Raw genomic sequence first — 15,398 nt, forward strand, 5'->3', positions numbered from 1 at the left:
AGTCTTCGCATTAATAAACAAAGCCCTGAGCAACTCAGGTCTAGGGTACCTTAAAGACCACCTGAACCCTTATATCCCAGCTTGATCACTGAGGTCATTGGTTGTTCCCTGAGTTGGCAAGGCTCATTTGACAACAACAAATAATTGAGCCTTTAGTGTCATCAGCCCAGTATTATGAAACACTCTGCCAATAAATATTCAGCAGGCGTCCTCTGCTTCAACATTTAAATGCCTGCTGAATTTTTTTCCCTATTCCATCAGGCTTATGCAGTCAATTAAGTACACATATTTCCATAATGGTTAGCTGATTTCTGAGTTTTAATTTTTTTGTGTAGCTTTTCTTTTATGGCTTCACATATAATTCTGATTATTTATTTTTTTAACGAATAGTGGAATATAAATATTTTTAAGTAAACAAACTGCAGTTTACCTCTCACAGATCTACAGTTACCTAGTGCTCTTAGCAAACTACATTTCCCAAGATTATTTGGGGGAAGTCATGTGCTTTTAAATTGTAAGGTCTGTATGCAGCCTCTGTCTTAGTTCCAAATTCAGACAGGTCATGGAGAGACTCTGCTACATGTTAAGGCAGGGAGAAGAATCCATTTTTGAGCTTTGGGGGGAGGAGCAGGGATAGAGAGATGACGGCACACTACCTACATAGGCTTTGAGTCACTAGGCTGCAGCAGCTCACCCAAATTCAGGAATCATCCCGACATGCAAAATGGGCTGAGAAATTGGGTACAGTCTGAGGTTTTGCAGGCACTGTCTTAATAAGCAGTTCCCTGGGCTCATCGAGAGGGTGTGAACTTTTCCCCTCTGCAATCTGAAAAATCACAAGACATACCTCCTCCTCCTCCCCTTAAGGGCAATTCCATTGAAAAAGAAAGTTAAAAAATGAAGATGGGGGGGGGGAGAGGCGGTGTTCTCATTTCCCTAGCAGAAAAAGAAAAGTTCAGATGAGAAGTTCCAGGGATGAAAGGAGAATAGTTCTATTCTGCTAGCCTTGAGGTAGGTTGGGAAGATGAGTAGACAACTGCAATAGCTCAGTCAGTAGAGCATGAGACTCTTAATCTCAGGATCATGAGTTCAAGCCCCACGTTGAGTAAAAAGATTCCTGCATTGCAGTGGGTTGGACTAGATGACCCCCATGGTCCCTTTCCATCTCTACCATTCCATAACTAGGATCTCCAGGTGAAACAGGAAAAATCTCACAACAAACCTGTGAAGTAGGCTAGGCGGCGAGAAAGCAGCTGACCCGAGATCACACAGTGAGCTTAATGGTTGAGTAAGGATTTGAACCCAGGTCTTGCCAGAAGGAGAGCAGATCTATGACTGAGAGTTATTTTTAACCATCCCTCTGTTATGGTATAATACCATAATGTTGTGTTGTGCTGTAGTGTAACAAAAATCATAATAAAAATGCTTAAGGAAAATAAGGCTAACGGGACAACTCCCCACTAAAAAAATGACCAAAACAAAACCCTAAGTAGCTCAGTGATGGCACAGCATGTTCAGTTGCCACAGAATACTGAGCATCTGTTAGGGGGAGAATGGAATGGAGTATATTGGAAAGAGCACAACTAGTTGGTGGGCTGGAACACTGAACGGGAACACTCTATGCCGCGACATTTTGCTGAAGTTCTCACATTTCTAACTGGTGCCGATACATCGAGAGAATTTATATACTCTTGTAAGGCAAAGCATTGCAGCAGTACAGCAGACACATACCCCCACTTCTCTCTCCTTCAATTCCCCAGTTGGCACCACATAAACTGAATTGTATTTTTCCCCGACTCCCAAATATATTGCAAAGCCAAATTAATCAGTGTTTGCGCTGAGCACGCTGCCACAGAAACCTTCCCAGAAGGCCAAAGTACTCATTCTGCTGATAATGATTTGTTATGACGGCTTGCTGAGTGTCAGCTTATCGCAAGGCTCCAAGCACTGCCATTCAGGTCGTTTCAAAGCGTGCCTGGTATTTGTTTTAACAAGAGGCGGGGCAATGAATGATGGGTAGCTGAGCATCGGTCAGACTGGAAGTAGGAGGTTAATATTGCTCTGGCGCTTATCGTAATGACTGGACAAGGGTGTGTGAGCGGCTGCAGCAGGCAGAGGCAGCTGGGAGGATAGGATCCAACTCCAGCCATGCATTTAGTGGTGGATTTATACTGGATCACCCACACATCGTTCGATTCTTACCCAATGCTACCACATTATTGCCACGTGGAAGAGCATCCTTATGCTATAATTCAACAAAGGCTGCTGCATACTCCTGTTTACTGTGTACAAACACGTTAGCCACAATCCACATCTACCCTATAGTTTCTTGAGAAATACTGTGTTTTGGTGCGCTTCTCCCTCCCTCTCCCCAAAACCAGTTTTCATCCAGTCTGGAAACATAAACCATATGGAAACATCCTGGCCCCCTTTTCAGCTGCTGGTGTGGACCAACAGCGGGCAACATGGAAATGCATCAGACTGTACCAAGGTGTTCAAAGGGCATGCAAATGCAGCATTAAAAAGCAACCTTGCTGTGTTTTAAACCAGTTATGTGTGCCCAGCTAAAAACAAATGTGGTATGAAAGTTGTGGTATGAAAATGTTACAGGCTTTCAGCAGGAAGCTATGGATATGCCATGACAGTTTATAAAGTGGTATCACAGTGCTTTACATGTATGGTTGTGAATGTGGCCAGGTCCTGATTCTCAGTATGCAGGGAGATTGGAATGTGATGGATCCTGCAGTTATGCAACTTGTGCAGATGTATTGGTAATGGTGCAAGCCAGGAAGTGATCTACCGTGTAATTTCCTGAGTTTATTATCTCAGTGGGCGCCTCTGGACAACCTGATTATTGAACCTTAATCCTGATTTGTTTGCAGGAAGGCTTGACAACTTGGGCTACCTAATGAGCAATCTCTGCTGGTGGGGAGGTTAGACAGCATGGCAGCAAAGCAAGAGCTACCCTTAGTTACCCTTACCCTTTCCAGTCTGTAAGAACATAAGAAGAGCCTGCCGGATCAGTTGGACAGAACAGTGTGGAAAAAGGATGCTGGGCTAGGTGATCCACTGGCCTGATCTGGCAGGCTCTTCTTAGGTTATCAAGCCCAGCATCCTGTTCCCACAGTGGCCAGCCAGGTGCCCCAATGTGAAACCCACATGCAGGACCTGAGTGCAACAACCACTTTCCCCTCCTGCGGTTTCCAGCTACTGATATTCAGAAGCATTGCTGCCTCCACCAGAGAGAGAGAGAACATAGCCATTTTCCTCCATGAAATTTGTCTAATCCTCTTTTAAAGCCATCCAAGTTGCAGCTTTCCGTCACTTCTCTTATCGTAAAAAGTCTGATCTTTCTGCGGGGTGGGCTCTCAACCAGCTGTAATTTGCAGCCTGAATTTTCTGGTGCGTGATTGAACCCCGTTCGGAAATAGTAACTGCCTGGAAGTGCCACATCTTACCGTCAAGCTTAGCGCCTTCCCAAGCTCCCCCAGAAGGGTTTTTAAAGACCATCCTGCCCGCGTCTTGCATTGTATGTTCAACCTGGTAATGTGCCCTCCTTGTGTCCTTCGCCTTTCTAGGTCCCTTGCTGAACCCCCTGACAGTCTACTGCCCCAACAGGTCTGAGCTAAAGCGCTGGCTCTACCACTTGGAGAAGCAGATCCATCTAAATGGAGGGAGCTTTGACATGCCTTTCCTTGCTCAGGTGAGTGCTTTGGGGACGGCCTGCATGCCAGCAAGATGAACATGTAAAATTGGAGTGGCGGCTGGAGATTATAATTTCTGTTCTAATCCAACTTCTCCTCCCTTGCCCTGACATTGATCTGACTGTAGAATCTCACAAAACAGCAAGATGAGTTTGATGGTTTGCTGAATTACGCACCCCAGATAACAAGACCTCTGCTTAGGTGTAAGTTTGTTGCTAGGTACTTAGAGGACTTTTGGCACAAATTTATATGCAGTCTGCATATGTTAATTTATACATGTACAGTGGTACCCCGCTAGACGAAAAACTCGCTAGACGAAAGGCATTCGCTAGCGGAAGGCTGTCTCGCAAGACGAATTTTTCAATGGGCTTGCCTCGCAAGACGAAAAAATTTCCGATTTTTTTTTTTCTTTTTTTCGTCAAACCGCTATTCTCTCGTTGGTGCTTCGCAAGACGAAAAATTCGCTATACGACAGCACTCGCAGAACGAATTATTTTCGTCTAGCGAGGCACCACTGTAAATGCATTTTTTGTGTGTGTGTTGGGGGGGGGGAGAGACCTCTGGTTCTTTCTGTCAGGGCTCACTCCAAGCTATGGGGTGCTAGCAGAATTTTCTGGGCCCAGTATTTATGTACACATTAAAATCAAAGCAAATCTTGTCCAACGTCTAACATGGCCTAAGCCACGAAGGGCTGTAGCTCTGTGTCAGAGCATCTGCTTTGCATGCAGAAGGTCCCAGGTTCAGTCTCCAATGTCTCCAAGTAGGGATAGGAATGTCCCCTGCTTGAAAACCCTGGAGAGCTGCTGCCAATCAGTGTATACAATACTGAACCAGAGGGACCAGTGATCTCTCTCTCTCTCTCTCTCTCTCTCTCTCTCTCTCTCTCTCTCTCTCTCTCTCTCTCTCTCCCTCTCCCTCCCTCCCTCCCTCCCTCTCTTCTGCCTTTCTACCCCATCCATCTATTATGTGTACCTACAATCCCCCTGCCATCAGTCAGTAACATCCACAGGAGATCTAGGTTCTGACACAAAAGAGTGGGGGCTAGCCCCCACAATGCCTATGCTCTGTAGGAGCAGTGGAATAAGAAATAGGCTTATCAATGCTGCTCCCAGTCTGTATTGTAGGGGTGAGGAGTCTCTGGCCTGTGGGCCAGTCTTGGTCTGCTAGTGGGTGTGGTTTGGCTTGCAAGGGCATTTCGCCAAACCATGCCCAAGAGTGGACATCAAAGTTGGCCACAGGTTGTGTGGAGGTTGATAAAGATCTGGTCCACTAGACCAAAAAAAAAGTTGCTGTATTGGATTTGTAATTGATTTTTTAAATGAAATTGTTTTGTTTTTTTTACTGTGGTTATATATGGAATTGCTTTTATGTTTCTGAATTGTTCAACCACAGGGAACTGTTTCTGAACTGTTTCCACATACAGAATTGCTTTTAATTGTTTGTTGTGGGTGTCTTTACTGTGACATTGCTTCGGGAAGTGATTCATAAAACAGAATCAAATAAATAAACAAATATTTCCTAGTAAAGCTAACAAAGTGCTGAAAATTTCTGTCTGGAACACCCAAGGCAGCTCATTCTGCACCGGATTTAAGACCCCTTGCAACTCCCTTACCCCCCTGCTGCCCTGCTGCCTCCCGTGCCACAGGCACAGCCCTTTTCTGGGTGGGAATCCAAGGGGTTTTTATCTTTCCCTGAAACAAAGGCTTAGTCAGCGTGGGAAATGATGAGTTAGCAAGGCAAACTGGAAACCAGCCCGGAACCAGCAGCTGTGAGGTGCGGGTGGTGAGGGAGGAAAGACTCAAACACAGGTGAGGCCTGCCGGTTTTGTTCTTGCCCCTGTAAATACCTTAGCAGGAAAACTCTTCTGTGCTGTGAAACTGGCTTCTTTCAGTCTGTTTCCCAGGGTGAGCAATCCTTTCCTGGACACTATGTGGGGAGAGAGCGAAAGAGAAAGAGAGAGGGAGCAGGTTAATGTGGGGTGGGGTGGGGGGGTTTTCCCATTCCTCACTATTTCCAGTCTGCCTCCGGACAGCTCAGTCTTTGTTGCAGTGGCTGCTTCCGTAGCTGTATAAAGGGGGAAATGTTCCAGGTTGAAAAGCATTGACAAACGGTTTGTCACAAAAGAATTTAAAGCGGAAACCAGGATAACTGGTTTTAGATCCTATTTATTTCCCTCAAGTGTTTTTTTTAGGGAAGTCAGTCAACAGTGGGCAGGTAGCGACTGTCTGTGGCATGCTATCTGTACTTTATCTCAAAGCATGTTTCCCCCAAAATGTTCTAACTACAGTGAAACAGAAAATGGAATATATGCTTTTTTAAAAAAAGAAAAGAAAGAAAGAAAGAGCCTATTGCAGTAATAATGGCAGATACACTTGATCTCAAATGCCTGCCTGGGTATCTCTTGAATAGTGAACCGCAGAAGAGATAGTGGCAACAGCAACCACTGATGCAATAGCTGCCGTTGACCACCTGTGAGCTGGGACTACCTGGTACCTGGTGTTTGCATACCTCCACTCAGCAGGGTAATTGGTTTTACAGGTAGTGGTCCCCCACAGCTCAGATGCACAACTCACATCTACCAGAAGCCTTTCTGCATTCAGAATTGTGGGCCCAGTTTTACAGAATGCCCTCCTAGTTGAGATCAGACAGCCTCCCTCCCTGTTGAACTTCTGACGCCCACTGAAGATCTTTTTTGTTGTTGTTCCAGTAGGCGTTTCAACTGAAGTCTGATTTCATCGTTTTAACTTATTTTTACCTTTTCTGTAGTATATTTGTTGTACGCAGCTTGATTGCAGTTAAGAACACATATTTTTTAAAGTAAATAAAAAATGTAAAAACAAATCAGTTAATAACTTCATATCGCTTTGACATCTATGATCCCTAAGCGGTTTATCTTAAAACCAAAATGTACTTACCACAAAAAAATCAATAAAACAATAAATAAATAACAGAACGGCACATTAAAACTTTGCAGTCTGGAGAAATGCTGCAAAAAATGTGCGTTCACCCCCCTCCATGATGTTTAAAAGCAACCATTGTTTGCGGCTGCCGAGCGTGTTCCTGAGGGCAGATGCCACAACCTAAAAGGCCCTACATCTGCAGTACCATAAGGCCCAGAAGCTACAGCTGGTTAGGGGAAAAAATGCTGCAGCCATATTGTTGGTGGGGACAAACCACTGCCAGCCCATAGCACCAGTACTAAAAAGCTTGCACTGGCTGACTATAATAAATTATTGTATTAATTTGGAACACCCTTAGTGGCTTGGGTGCAGGATACCTTAGGGACCACCTGATCCCTTATATCTCTGCCCAATCACCAAGATCTTCTGAGGACCCTCTGTTAACTATTCTCCATGTCTCAGACACACAGCTTTTACTTCGCCAGAAGTGTTGTGGGCCCAACTCTGTGGAGCTACTTTGCAGCTGAGGTCACAGAGGCCCTCACCTTGCTGAACTTCAGGTGTGGGACAAAGGCTTTTCTAGCTCAGCAGGCAATTTAAGGAAGGTTACTGTTCTTAGGGCTGATTTTATCTGTTGTAATTATTTTTAATTGTGTTCACTGCTTAGAGACTTGGTGTGATTAAAGCGGTATATCAATTGCTTAAATAAAGAAGTTTTCAAAATAAAAAAATATTATTTATTTGAGCTATTAGTATACCACTTAATCATGCCAAGTCTCTAAATGGCATACTACGGATATAGCGGTCTTGCCGGCAAGCCACCCACTGTGCTCAGCACTGAGCCAAGGCAGACGGTTCATTGTCGTGCTTCCTCCCCCTTTAGAATGAATGGAAGCAGAGCTCCATTGGAAGAGAGCAGCTGAGGTGGTCTGTGCAGAATGCCGCCGTGCAAGAGTGGAGAGGCACCCAGCGGGAGTCTCTAGGCGACATCCTTTGCGTCTCTAAAGTGAAGCTGCAACACTTGCCCTTTCAGGTAGGACCCTCAATGACCAAGGCTTCATCCACACCACACAGAGTATATTTAAGTTTCATCATTATTTTTATTATTTTGCTGCTAGTAAATTCCAGTGATTGACACAGCTGATTGGTATAGGAGCTGTGGTACTGCAAACTGGTTCCCTTGACAAACGTCAGGAATTTTATTATAACTGAAGTGCAAGGAAGCTGGGGTTCTTTTGGCGTAGCAGGTTCAGGTATCACCAATCTGTTGCTTGTTTGTTTTCTTCGCAGAGGAGCTCAGGTCTTTCAGAAACTCCAAAAAGGATTAAGGTCAGCTCCAGACTTGGGAGTTACATCCACGCCATACATTTAGAGCTACTTTAACAGTCATGGCTTTCCCCAAAGAATCGTGGGAGCTGTCATTTACTGGTTACAGAGCTACAATTCCCAACTTCTTAACAAACTGCAGTTCCCAGGACAGCCACTGCCAGTCACCATAGACAATACTGAGCTAGGGTCTGACTCTGTGTAAAGCAACTTCCTGTGTTCCTTTGTTGTAAGGGAAAGGCTGTGGCTCCGCGGTAGAGCATCAGCTTTCATAAAGACCCGTCCCAGTTTCAATCCCCTGCTTCTCCACGTATGACTGGGAAAAACTCCCTGGAGAGCCACTGCCAGCCAGTGTTGACAGTATAGAGCTAAATGGATCAATTGTCTGACTCAGTTATAAGGCAGCTTCCAATGTTCCTAATTCTGTATCTCTTTGGTACCTTCTGCACTTCTGGCTTCATCAAGTAGTTAGGCAGGTTGAATCTTCAATTTCAGCTCCATATGAACCTTGATCTTCTTGGTCTCTTAATAGGAGCAGCATGACCGACTACTGATCCTCTACCCTTCCACCCTGGTTATAGTATCCGAAGAACGCAACGGCCTCTACTTTAAGGTAGGAGCTTCCCCCCACTCCATACACACCTCTGTACACCCTTTATTTAATGTTGCCTCCCCACTTCCAGCTACTCTCTGAAGACTAGAGAAGAGACCCTCTGAAGAATATTAGGGCAGTGGGCAGGGGAAGGACTAGACCATGTGAAAAACGAACATAATACCTGTATTTTAGCTGCAGTTCATTCATTTTCAGCTTTGTATTCTTGTTATAAAAAAGCACACCTAGACATTCCGTTGTTGCGCCCATAACCTAGGTTTAAGGTGCCATTGAGCTCCTAGCTTTCATATCTCAGTTTCTAAAACTGCTCTGAGTAAAACATAGTTGAACACCATTCTCTATTTCTGACGTACAGTAGAGTTGGAATGGACCCTGCGGAATATGCAATGCAAGAATATGCAGCTGTCCTATAGGGCTATCCAGGCAGAGCCGTTGCCAATGAACCCATAAGACAGATCAGCGACTTGAGTCTGTGGCAGAGGTGACTGAGGGCTGCTACTACGCTCCACCTCTTCTGCTTCTTCTGCCCTGGCCTGTGCTTCCTGTCTGGCGAGCTGGCTTCATCAGCCTCTGCTCGACAAGTCAGCCAGCGTTTGTGTCCTTGGCTGTAAGTGCTGTTGGCAAAGGAAACACTTTGCTGCCACCTCCTTTTAAAAAAAGGGTGGGAGACTGAGGGTAAAGTTGGCCAGCGTGGAATATATTTTCGTCCACTTGCTTGGAAAGCCGGCTATGGCTTCTGAATATTTGTGGTTAAGCTGTCTCGGAACCAGAAGGGCGGTGGCTCCATTTGCGTTCCTTTGAAGCTGGAGAAGTGACCTCACTCAAGGCTCAAAGGCCAAGCCCATCTGTGGCCTCCTTCTCATGGAGGCAGTGTTGGCCTGGCTGTATCACTTCATACTCACAGTTGGAGGCTTGCATTGCTGAATGCTGCTCTGCATGCCTACATCTATGTGGAACAAGTGTGGTATAGTGGTAGTTAGAGTGTCAGGCTACAACCTGAGAGGCCAGGGTTCAAATCCTTACTCACCCATAAAGAACCAGCTACAGGGCTGAGGAAGATCTGGGTAAAGTCCTCTCAGGGGCCCTCTCCTCTGTCTGTGTGCCCTGGTGGATGGATCAGCAGTAATGCTCGAAGCAGGAATTTCCTCAGAGCAATGCTAGGCGAGGGGCATTCTGGGAAGAGTGGCTATATCTCACTGCCTGGTGCTCAGAGTGCCATGCCATTTGTGGGTGGGTGGGGGGACACACACTAAAAGGGTGGGGCACCAGTGGAAGCATCAGCAGTGGGGCCCTGGCAGTGAATTGGCTCTGCGTAACCCAGGGCTTATTTAGAGAGATTGTACTAGGACCAGAAAGCTTACTGGGTGACTGGGTTGTTCTGCCTCTGTTTTGATTTTTACGATTTTACCCATGAACATATTATTTTATATTCTCTTAAAAAAAATTTTTTTAGAAGTTTCTATTATAAATTGCTTTGATTTTAATGGGAAGGTGACTACAGTTTAGAAACTAAATAAATCCGGAACATGTACCTTAAAAAAAATAAATTCCTGCCAGGGGTCCTTTTCCCTTTGTTTCAGCAAAGGACCTTTATATGGATTGAATGCAGCTAAGCCCAGCTCTGGGTAGAACCATTGAAATTAATGGGCCTAAATTAGGGCCCATCCAGACTTCCACCTCTTTCCCCCAGGAAAACCTGTTCTTTACTGCTGAATTGGACAAAATCGAAAATTCTTTCTAGTAGCACCTTAGAGACCAACTGAGTTTGTTCCTGGTATGAGCTTTCGTGTGCATGCACACTTCTTCAGATACGTGCTGAATTGGAGGAAGTGTCAATCAGGTTTTCCTCAGTGCTGAAGAGCGGGTTTTACTGGGGAAACAGAAATCCGCTTCGATCTGTGCATAAAAGGCACGGCAGAAGCTTGGTGCAGGAAAAAGCAGAAGTGTGGATGAGCCCTTAGTCATGTCCATTAATGGCAGTGGGTCTACTCTGAGGTAGAGTAGATGCCACCCTATGTGCCCACTCCTTGTACATTTTATACTTTGGCATGCAGAACTGAGCTCAAAATGTACACTTGAGAGGATGAGCCCTTGGATTCAATGAAGTCTTCACATTGCTTCTGGTTACAGGAGGCAGAACCAATCTTGAGATACCTTTTAAAATAGCAAATCCTTACAGCGGTTAGGATTCTCTGATCACTTTGCTGGGCAGTTGTTACAGGGGGAAAAATGTCTGTGGTTTTGTGGGGTGTAATGTGCTATGGTCCAACTGTCACGGACAGCCAGCTGAATTGGGTGGCTTCCCATTCCCTAGAGCCACCTTTGACCGCCTTCAAGGCAAAGCTGAAGACTGCAGCAACAAAGACATGATTTAAGTATTAAGAACATGAGAAGAGCCTGGCTGCTGGATCAGACCAGAGGCCCATTATTGCCTGTTAATCTGGGTCCTGCTAGGCTTACATATTCATCACAACCCAGCAGTTGTGGTATGTTTCATGCACACCGTAGAGCAGCCATGGTGGGTCAGGCTGGATGGCATACCGTGTCAGTGTCTGCTCTGAAGAAGCTGCTCAGACCTTTGTGCACATATTTGCTGCTTTAGATGGAGACCTTGGCATCATGATAAGAGGAACAGGAAAAACAGCCGTGACACCAAAACAGAAGTGAAAGCGTAACATGTTTCTCCAAACCAAGTGTGCCAAAGTTCTCCCCATCCCGTTCTCACAGTGGCCAACTAGAGCCAGGATAACAACCGAACACAAATCTCCCCATTTGTGATTCCCAGGATTGCTACTGAGAGGTATGCTGCCTCTGACAGTGGTGATAGAAACCTCCTTTGAAGCTAGCAGTCTGCATTTCCCCTCTTGGGAACGTAAGAATATAGGAAGCTGCCTTGGTTCATCTGCCTCAGTATGTATTGTCTAAACTGGCAGCAGCTGTCCAGGGTTTCAAACAGTGGTCTTTGTTTCCCTGCTGATCATGGAGGACCAAATCCGCATAGTAGTTGCCATGAGCCTTGCACTGCTGTCAGGTTTGGGTTTGGGTTGGCAGGCCCAAGGCGGAGGAAGAAACAGAGCAGGACATGATTGGTCAGAACAAGGGTCTGAAGAGGGGGCTGTTCCTGGTGTAGCAAGACTTCAGACACTTTGAATGGGGGAGCAGGGATGCTGACTCCTCCCCCCTGACCTCCCACAGAGCATCTCCATGGATGCTGGGGAGGGATGTGGTTACACCTCCTCTTTGAAAGGTTGGCAGGTTGGTGGGTGGAAACTGTTGGGACACCTTTGTTGCTTCTGTCTGGTTCTGAACATCTTGCCTGATTCCTGAATTGTGTCTGCTGAACTCTGTGTCCGCTGCCTGTCCTGTACCATTGCTTGCTTGATTAACATCTTGCTTACTTGCACGTAAGAGCCTCTGTGTGCGTGGATTGGGCATGAGGCAGGACAGTATGAAGGGAAAGGACTGGAGCTTCTGCTCTGCATGCCAAAGGTTCCAGGTCCAGTCCCTGGCATTAGGAAAAACCCACAACATGCTAAAATTTCACCGTGGGAATTTTTATCTGTGGCTGAGCAGCTTTGCTTCACCTTTAAACTATATGGATTTGGATGTGGGAGACACCTGGGTGCATCCAGAGTCCATGATGCGACATCCCCAAAACACGAGCAAGCTCACTGTAATGACAGTAGTCATCCAGTGGTAGCTGGTGCCTATGGGGCGGAAAGAAGAGAGACCAGCAGTAGGTGGAGCCAGAGCCAATGACAGGCTGAGCCACCCCAATTGGTTGTAAGTAAGCTAGCTGGTAGGCGGGGATTGGCAGAAGGCAGATGGAAGGCCTTATTTGTCCTAATAGGTCAACTTCCACAGGCAGTCATGTCGGCCCTCTGTACTGTAGGATCTGGCTTTATAGCAGAGCTCGATGCAGAGGTGCAGCTGTGCAAACATTCAGCCCTGTGTCGCCCAGTGCATCATCCACCTGTGATGCCACTGCAGGAACTTGGCTTTCCAGGGGCATGCCTGGGCTTGGCATCGCCCTTCTGCACATGAATTCCTCATTCCTGCTCAACAGTGCTGGAATCCGGACCGGCTTTGTGCGTTGCCAATTGAACAGAAGAAAGAAAACAAAACTAAATTAGGTCACTTTGGGTTTGGTGCAAGCGATGGTGTGTGCGGCAATGAATGCAGTCCACCCAGTGTGACTAGACACCAAGTACTTAACACTTCCCATAGGCAGAACCCAAGTGCAAACAGCGCCCTCATAAGAATCTAGGGAGAGCCTTAGCACTTTGCAAATGTGTCCATGTCTTTGCAGGCCTCTGCTTCCAGATCTGACACTGTGCTTCGGCCTTGCCCTCTTGAGCAGTCACGTCAGGCATCTTATGAATGAGGCTTGCCAGGCTTGCGCCACATCTGCCCTGGGAGCTAGGGCTGTCATCGAGGTTGGAGGGAGGCTCTTGCCTTTGCATGCCATGGCAGAGAACGCCTCTTGCTCAGCAAAACCTGTGCCAGCCAAAGCCTCTTGTGGGGCAGTGAGGAATCGCCGGGGCTTCCTGGATTTTCCTGTCAGAGCAAGCTCCACAGGGAAACAATCCTTTTAATGGTGCTTTGGACTGGCTTAATTGAAGTGACACACCTCAGCAGGGAATGGTTTGTTTTCCCAGGGGAGGCAAGGATTCCTTTGACGTCAGGGGTGGCACCAGATAGCTGGGTGCAGTTTTGGGAGGGCAGGAGGTGCCATGTGGACAGATGGGTACCCTCTGGCTCTCCCCAATACACTGGGCGCTTCCATAAGACAGCTTATTGTGGTCTCGGTGCTGCTCATGCTTGCAGAGTTTTTCCCTCAACAATCCACACAATGTAATTTCAGGAAGGGCTGTAATACAGTGGTAGAGCACCTGTGCATGCAAAATGTCTCATGTCCAATCCCCAGCATCTCCAGGTAGGGTTAGGAAAGACCCCCGCCTCTATTCTTGTATCCCTTCTCAGTTCTGGAATGGCTGTTTTAGTAACTGAGACACCTCCAGAAATCCTTCTCACGTATTTTTCTCTGAATTTGCCTTTCACCTCTGTCTTCCTCCTGGCTTCTGCCTCTTGCGCAGACACACACTTTGTTTTGTTCAATCTTCATGCAGAACTTTGGTCTTTCCAAGATCCTCGTCTTAACTGAGGTCACTTGGAAAGTCAAACTTGAGTCCTCTGCTGCCGTTATCCTGAGCAAACTGTATTGGAGAGTAAACAATGTTTGGGGACCAACTAAGGCTGGGACAATGACTCGGGAGTCTCAGAGAACAAAGTGCAGAGAGTCTATCTGTTGCAACTGGTTCCCCCCCCCCCCCCCGGTAAACACACTAGTGAGACCTGCAACAAATTGTTGCAGTGTGGGGTGCTTCTGTTAAGTGTGCCAGTCAGGCATGACCTTTATTGGATACTAAGAAAGAAAGTAAATCAGAAAGCCTCCCCACCCCACTGGAGGGCTCTGTCTAGTCCATGCACCAACAGTTGGATTCTGTAACCTGCATAAATTATGCAAACTAGTGACCTTGATTTGCCTAATTATGTTTGTGTTTGTCAAAGGAAACAGCTAAGCATTAAAGCCCCCTCCTTCCCTAATCCCTCTGAGGCTGCATTACGTATTGTCTAAGTGTCCACATATTTTCAAGTAAGAAGATCCAGGCCGTTGGATCAGCCCAGTGAGTATCCTGTTCTCATGGTGGCCAACCAGATGCCTGTGGGAAACCCACAAACAAGAGCTGAGCACATACCCCATTCCTTTCCCCCTTGCCCACAAACATTCTTTTGCTACTGAGCATGCTCAATTCTCTTTCAGCTGTTTTGGGGATTCTCTTCGTTTAAAAATACAAATAGATCTGCAAACGTTAGAGCTCCCTCGAGCATCCTGATAGGCACCTCTTGTATGTGGTTGCTTCCTCTTTGACAACATAGAATCAAGACAGAGACCCAGCTTTTTAAGGCTATGCTTTGGAGTAGAAGCATTTAGATTTTTTTTAATTGCCAATGTTTATTATTATATAGATAACATGGGCAGATAACTTCCCTAACTGCAAAATGTCTGGGGTGTTTTTTTAAGGTAGATTTGTTGTGCTAGGGAAACTCATAAAATACCCAAACCAGTATGTACTAGAATTTCTCCCATAAAATAGTGACTGGAGGCGCTATCATGATGCTTCTGGGTGGCCTATCTCAATTTGTTTGCTCAAAGCTTACATGGGGGTTTAAACTATTTGATTTCTATTGAGCATTTGTTCTGATCTGTTTACGGGGCAGTTGTATGAAAACAAAAAATCGTCCTGGGCCCCTTCAGACTGGTGAGGGTTTTTTTTTGCAGGTGTATTCCATATCATTGATGCAATAATAGCGCATTTTGTTGTTGTTCAGTCGTTCAGTCGTGTCCGACTCTTCGTGACCCCATGGACCAGAGCACGCCAGGCACGCCTATCCTTCACTGTCTTTCGCAGTTTGGCCAAACTCATGTTAGTAGCTTCGAGAACACTGTCCAACCATCTCATCCTCTGTCGTCCCCTTCTCCTTGTGCCCTCCATCTTTCTCAACATCAGGGTCTTTTCTAGGGAGTCTTCTCTTCTCATGAGGTGGCCAAAGTACTGGAGCCTCAACTTCAGGATCTGTCCTTCTAGTGAGCACTCAGGGCTGATTTCTTTGAGAATGGATAGGTTTGATCTTCTTGCAGTCCATGGGACTCTCAAGAGTCTCCTCCAGAACCATAATTCAAAAACATCAATTCTTCGGCGATCAGCCTTCTTTATGGTCCAGCTCTCACTTCTGTACATTACTACTGGGAAAACCATAGCTTTGTCGGCAATAGCGCATTAGTGGTAGATT

The 15,398-nt window shown here is 46.1% G+C and overlaps 1 protein-coding gene across 2 annotated transcripts in view; it reads left to right on the forward strand.

Moving 5' to 3' along the window:
- The window catches only part of PLEKHN1 (pleckstrin homology domain containing N1), a 54,466-nt gene that overhangs the window by 29,709 nt on the left and 9,359 nt on the right, over positions 1-15,398 (forward strand). For both annotated transcript variants that reach the window (XM_033156278.1, XM_033156279.1), the window contains exons 6-8: positions 3,579-3,703; positions 7,488-7,637; positions 8,463-8,543. In XM_033156278.1, the coding sequence (XP_033012169.1) occupies positions 3,579-3,703; positions 7,488-7,637; positions 8,463-8,543 (356 nt within the window). The remainder of the gene's footprint in view (positions 1-3,578; positions 3,704-7,487; positions 7,638-8,462; positions 8,544-15,398) is intronic.

This window comes from Lacerta agilis, chromosome 8 (genome assembly GCF_009819535.1).
Source record: "Lacerta agilis isolate rLacAgi1 chromosome 8, rLacAgi1.pri, whole genome shotgun sequence".
Lineage (NCBI taxonomy): Eukaryota > Metazoa > Chordata > Lepidosauria > Squamata > Lacertidae > Lacerta > Lacerta agilis.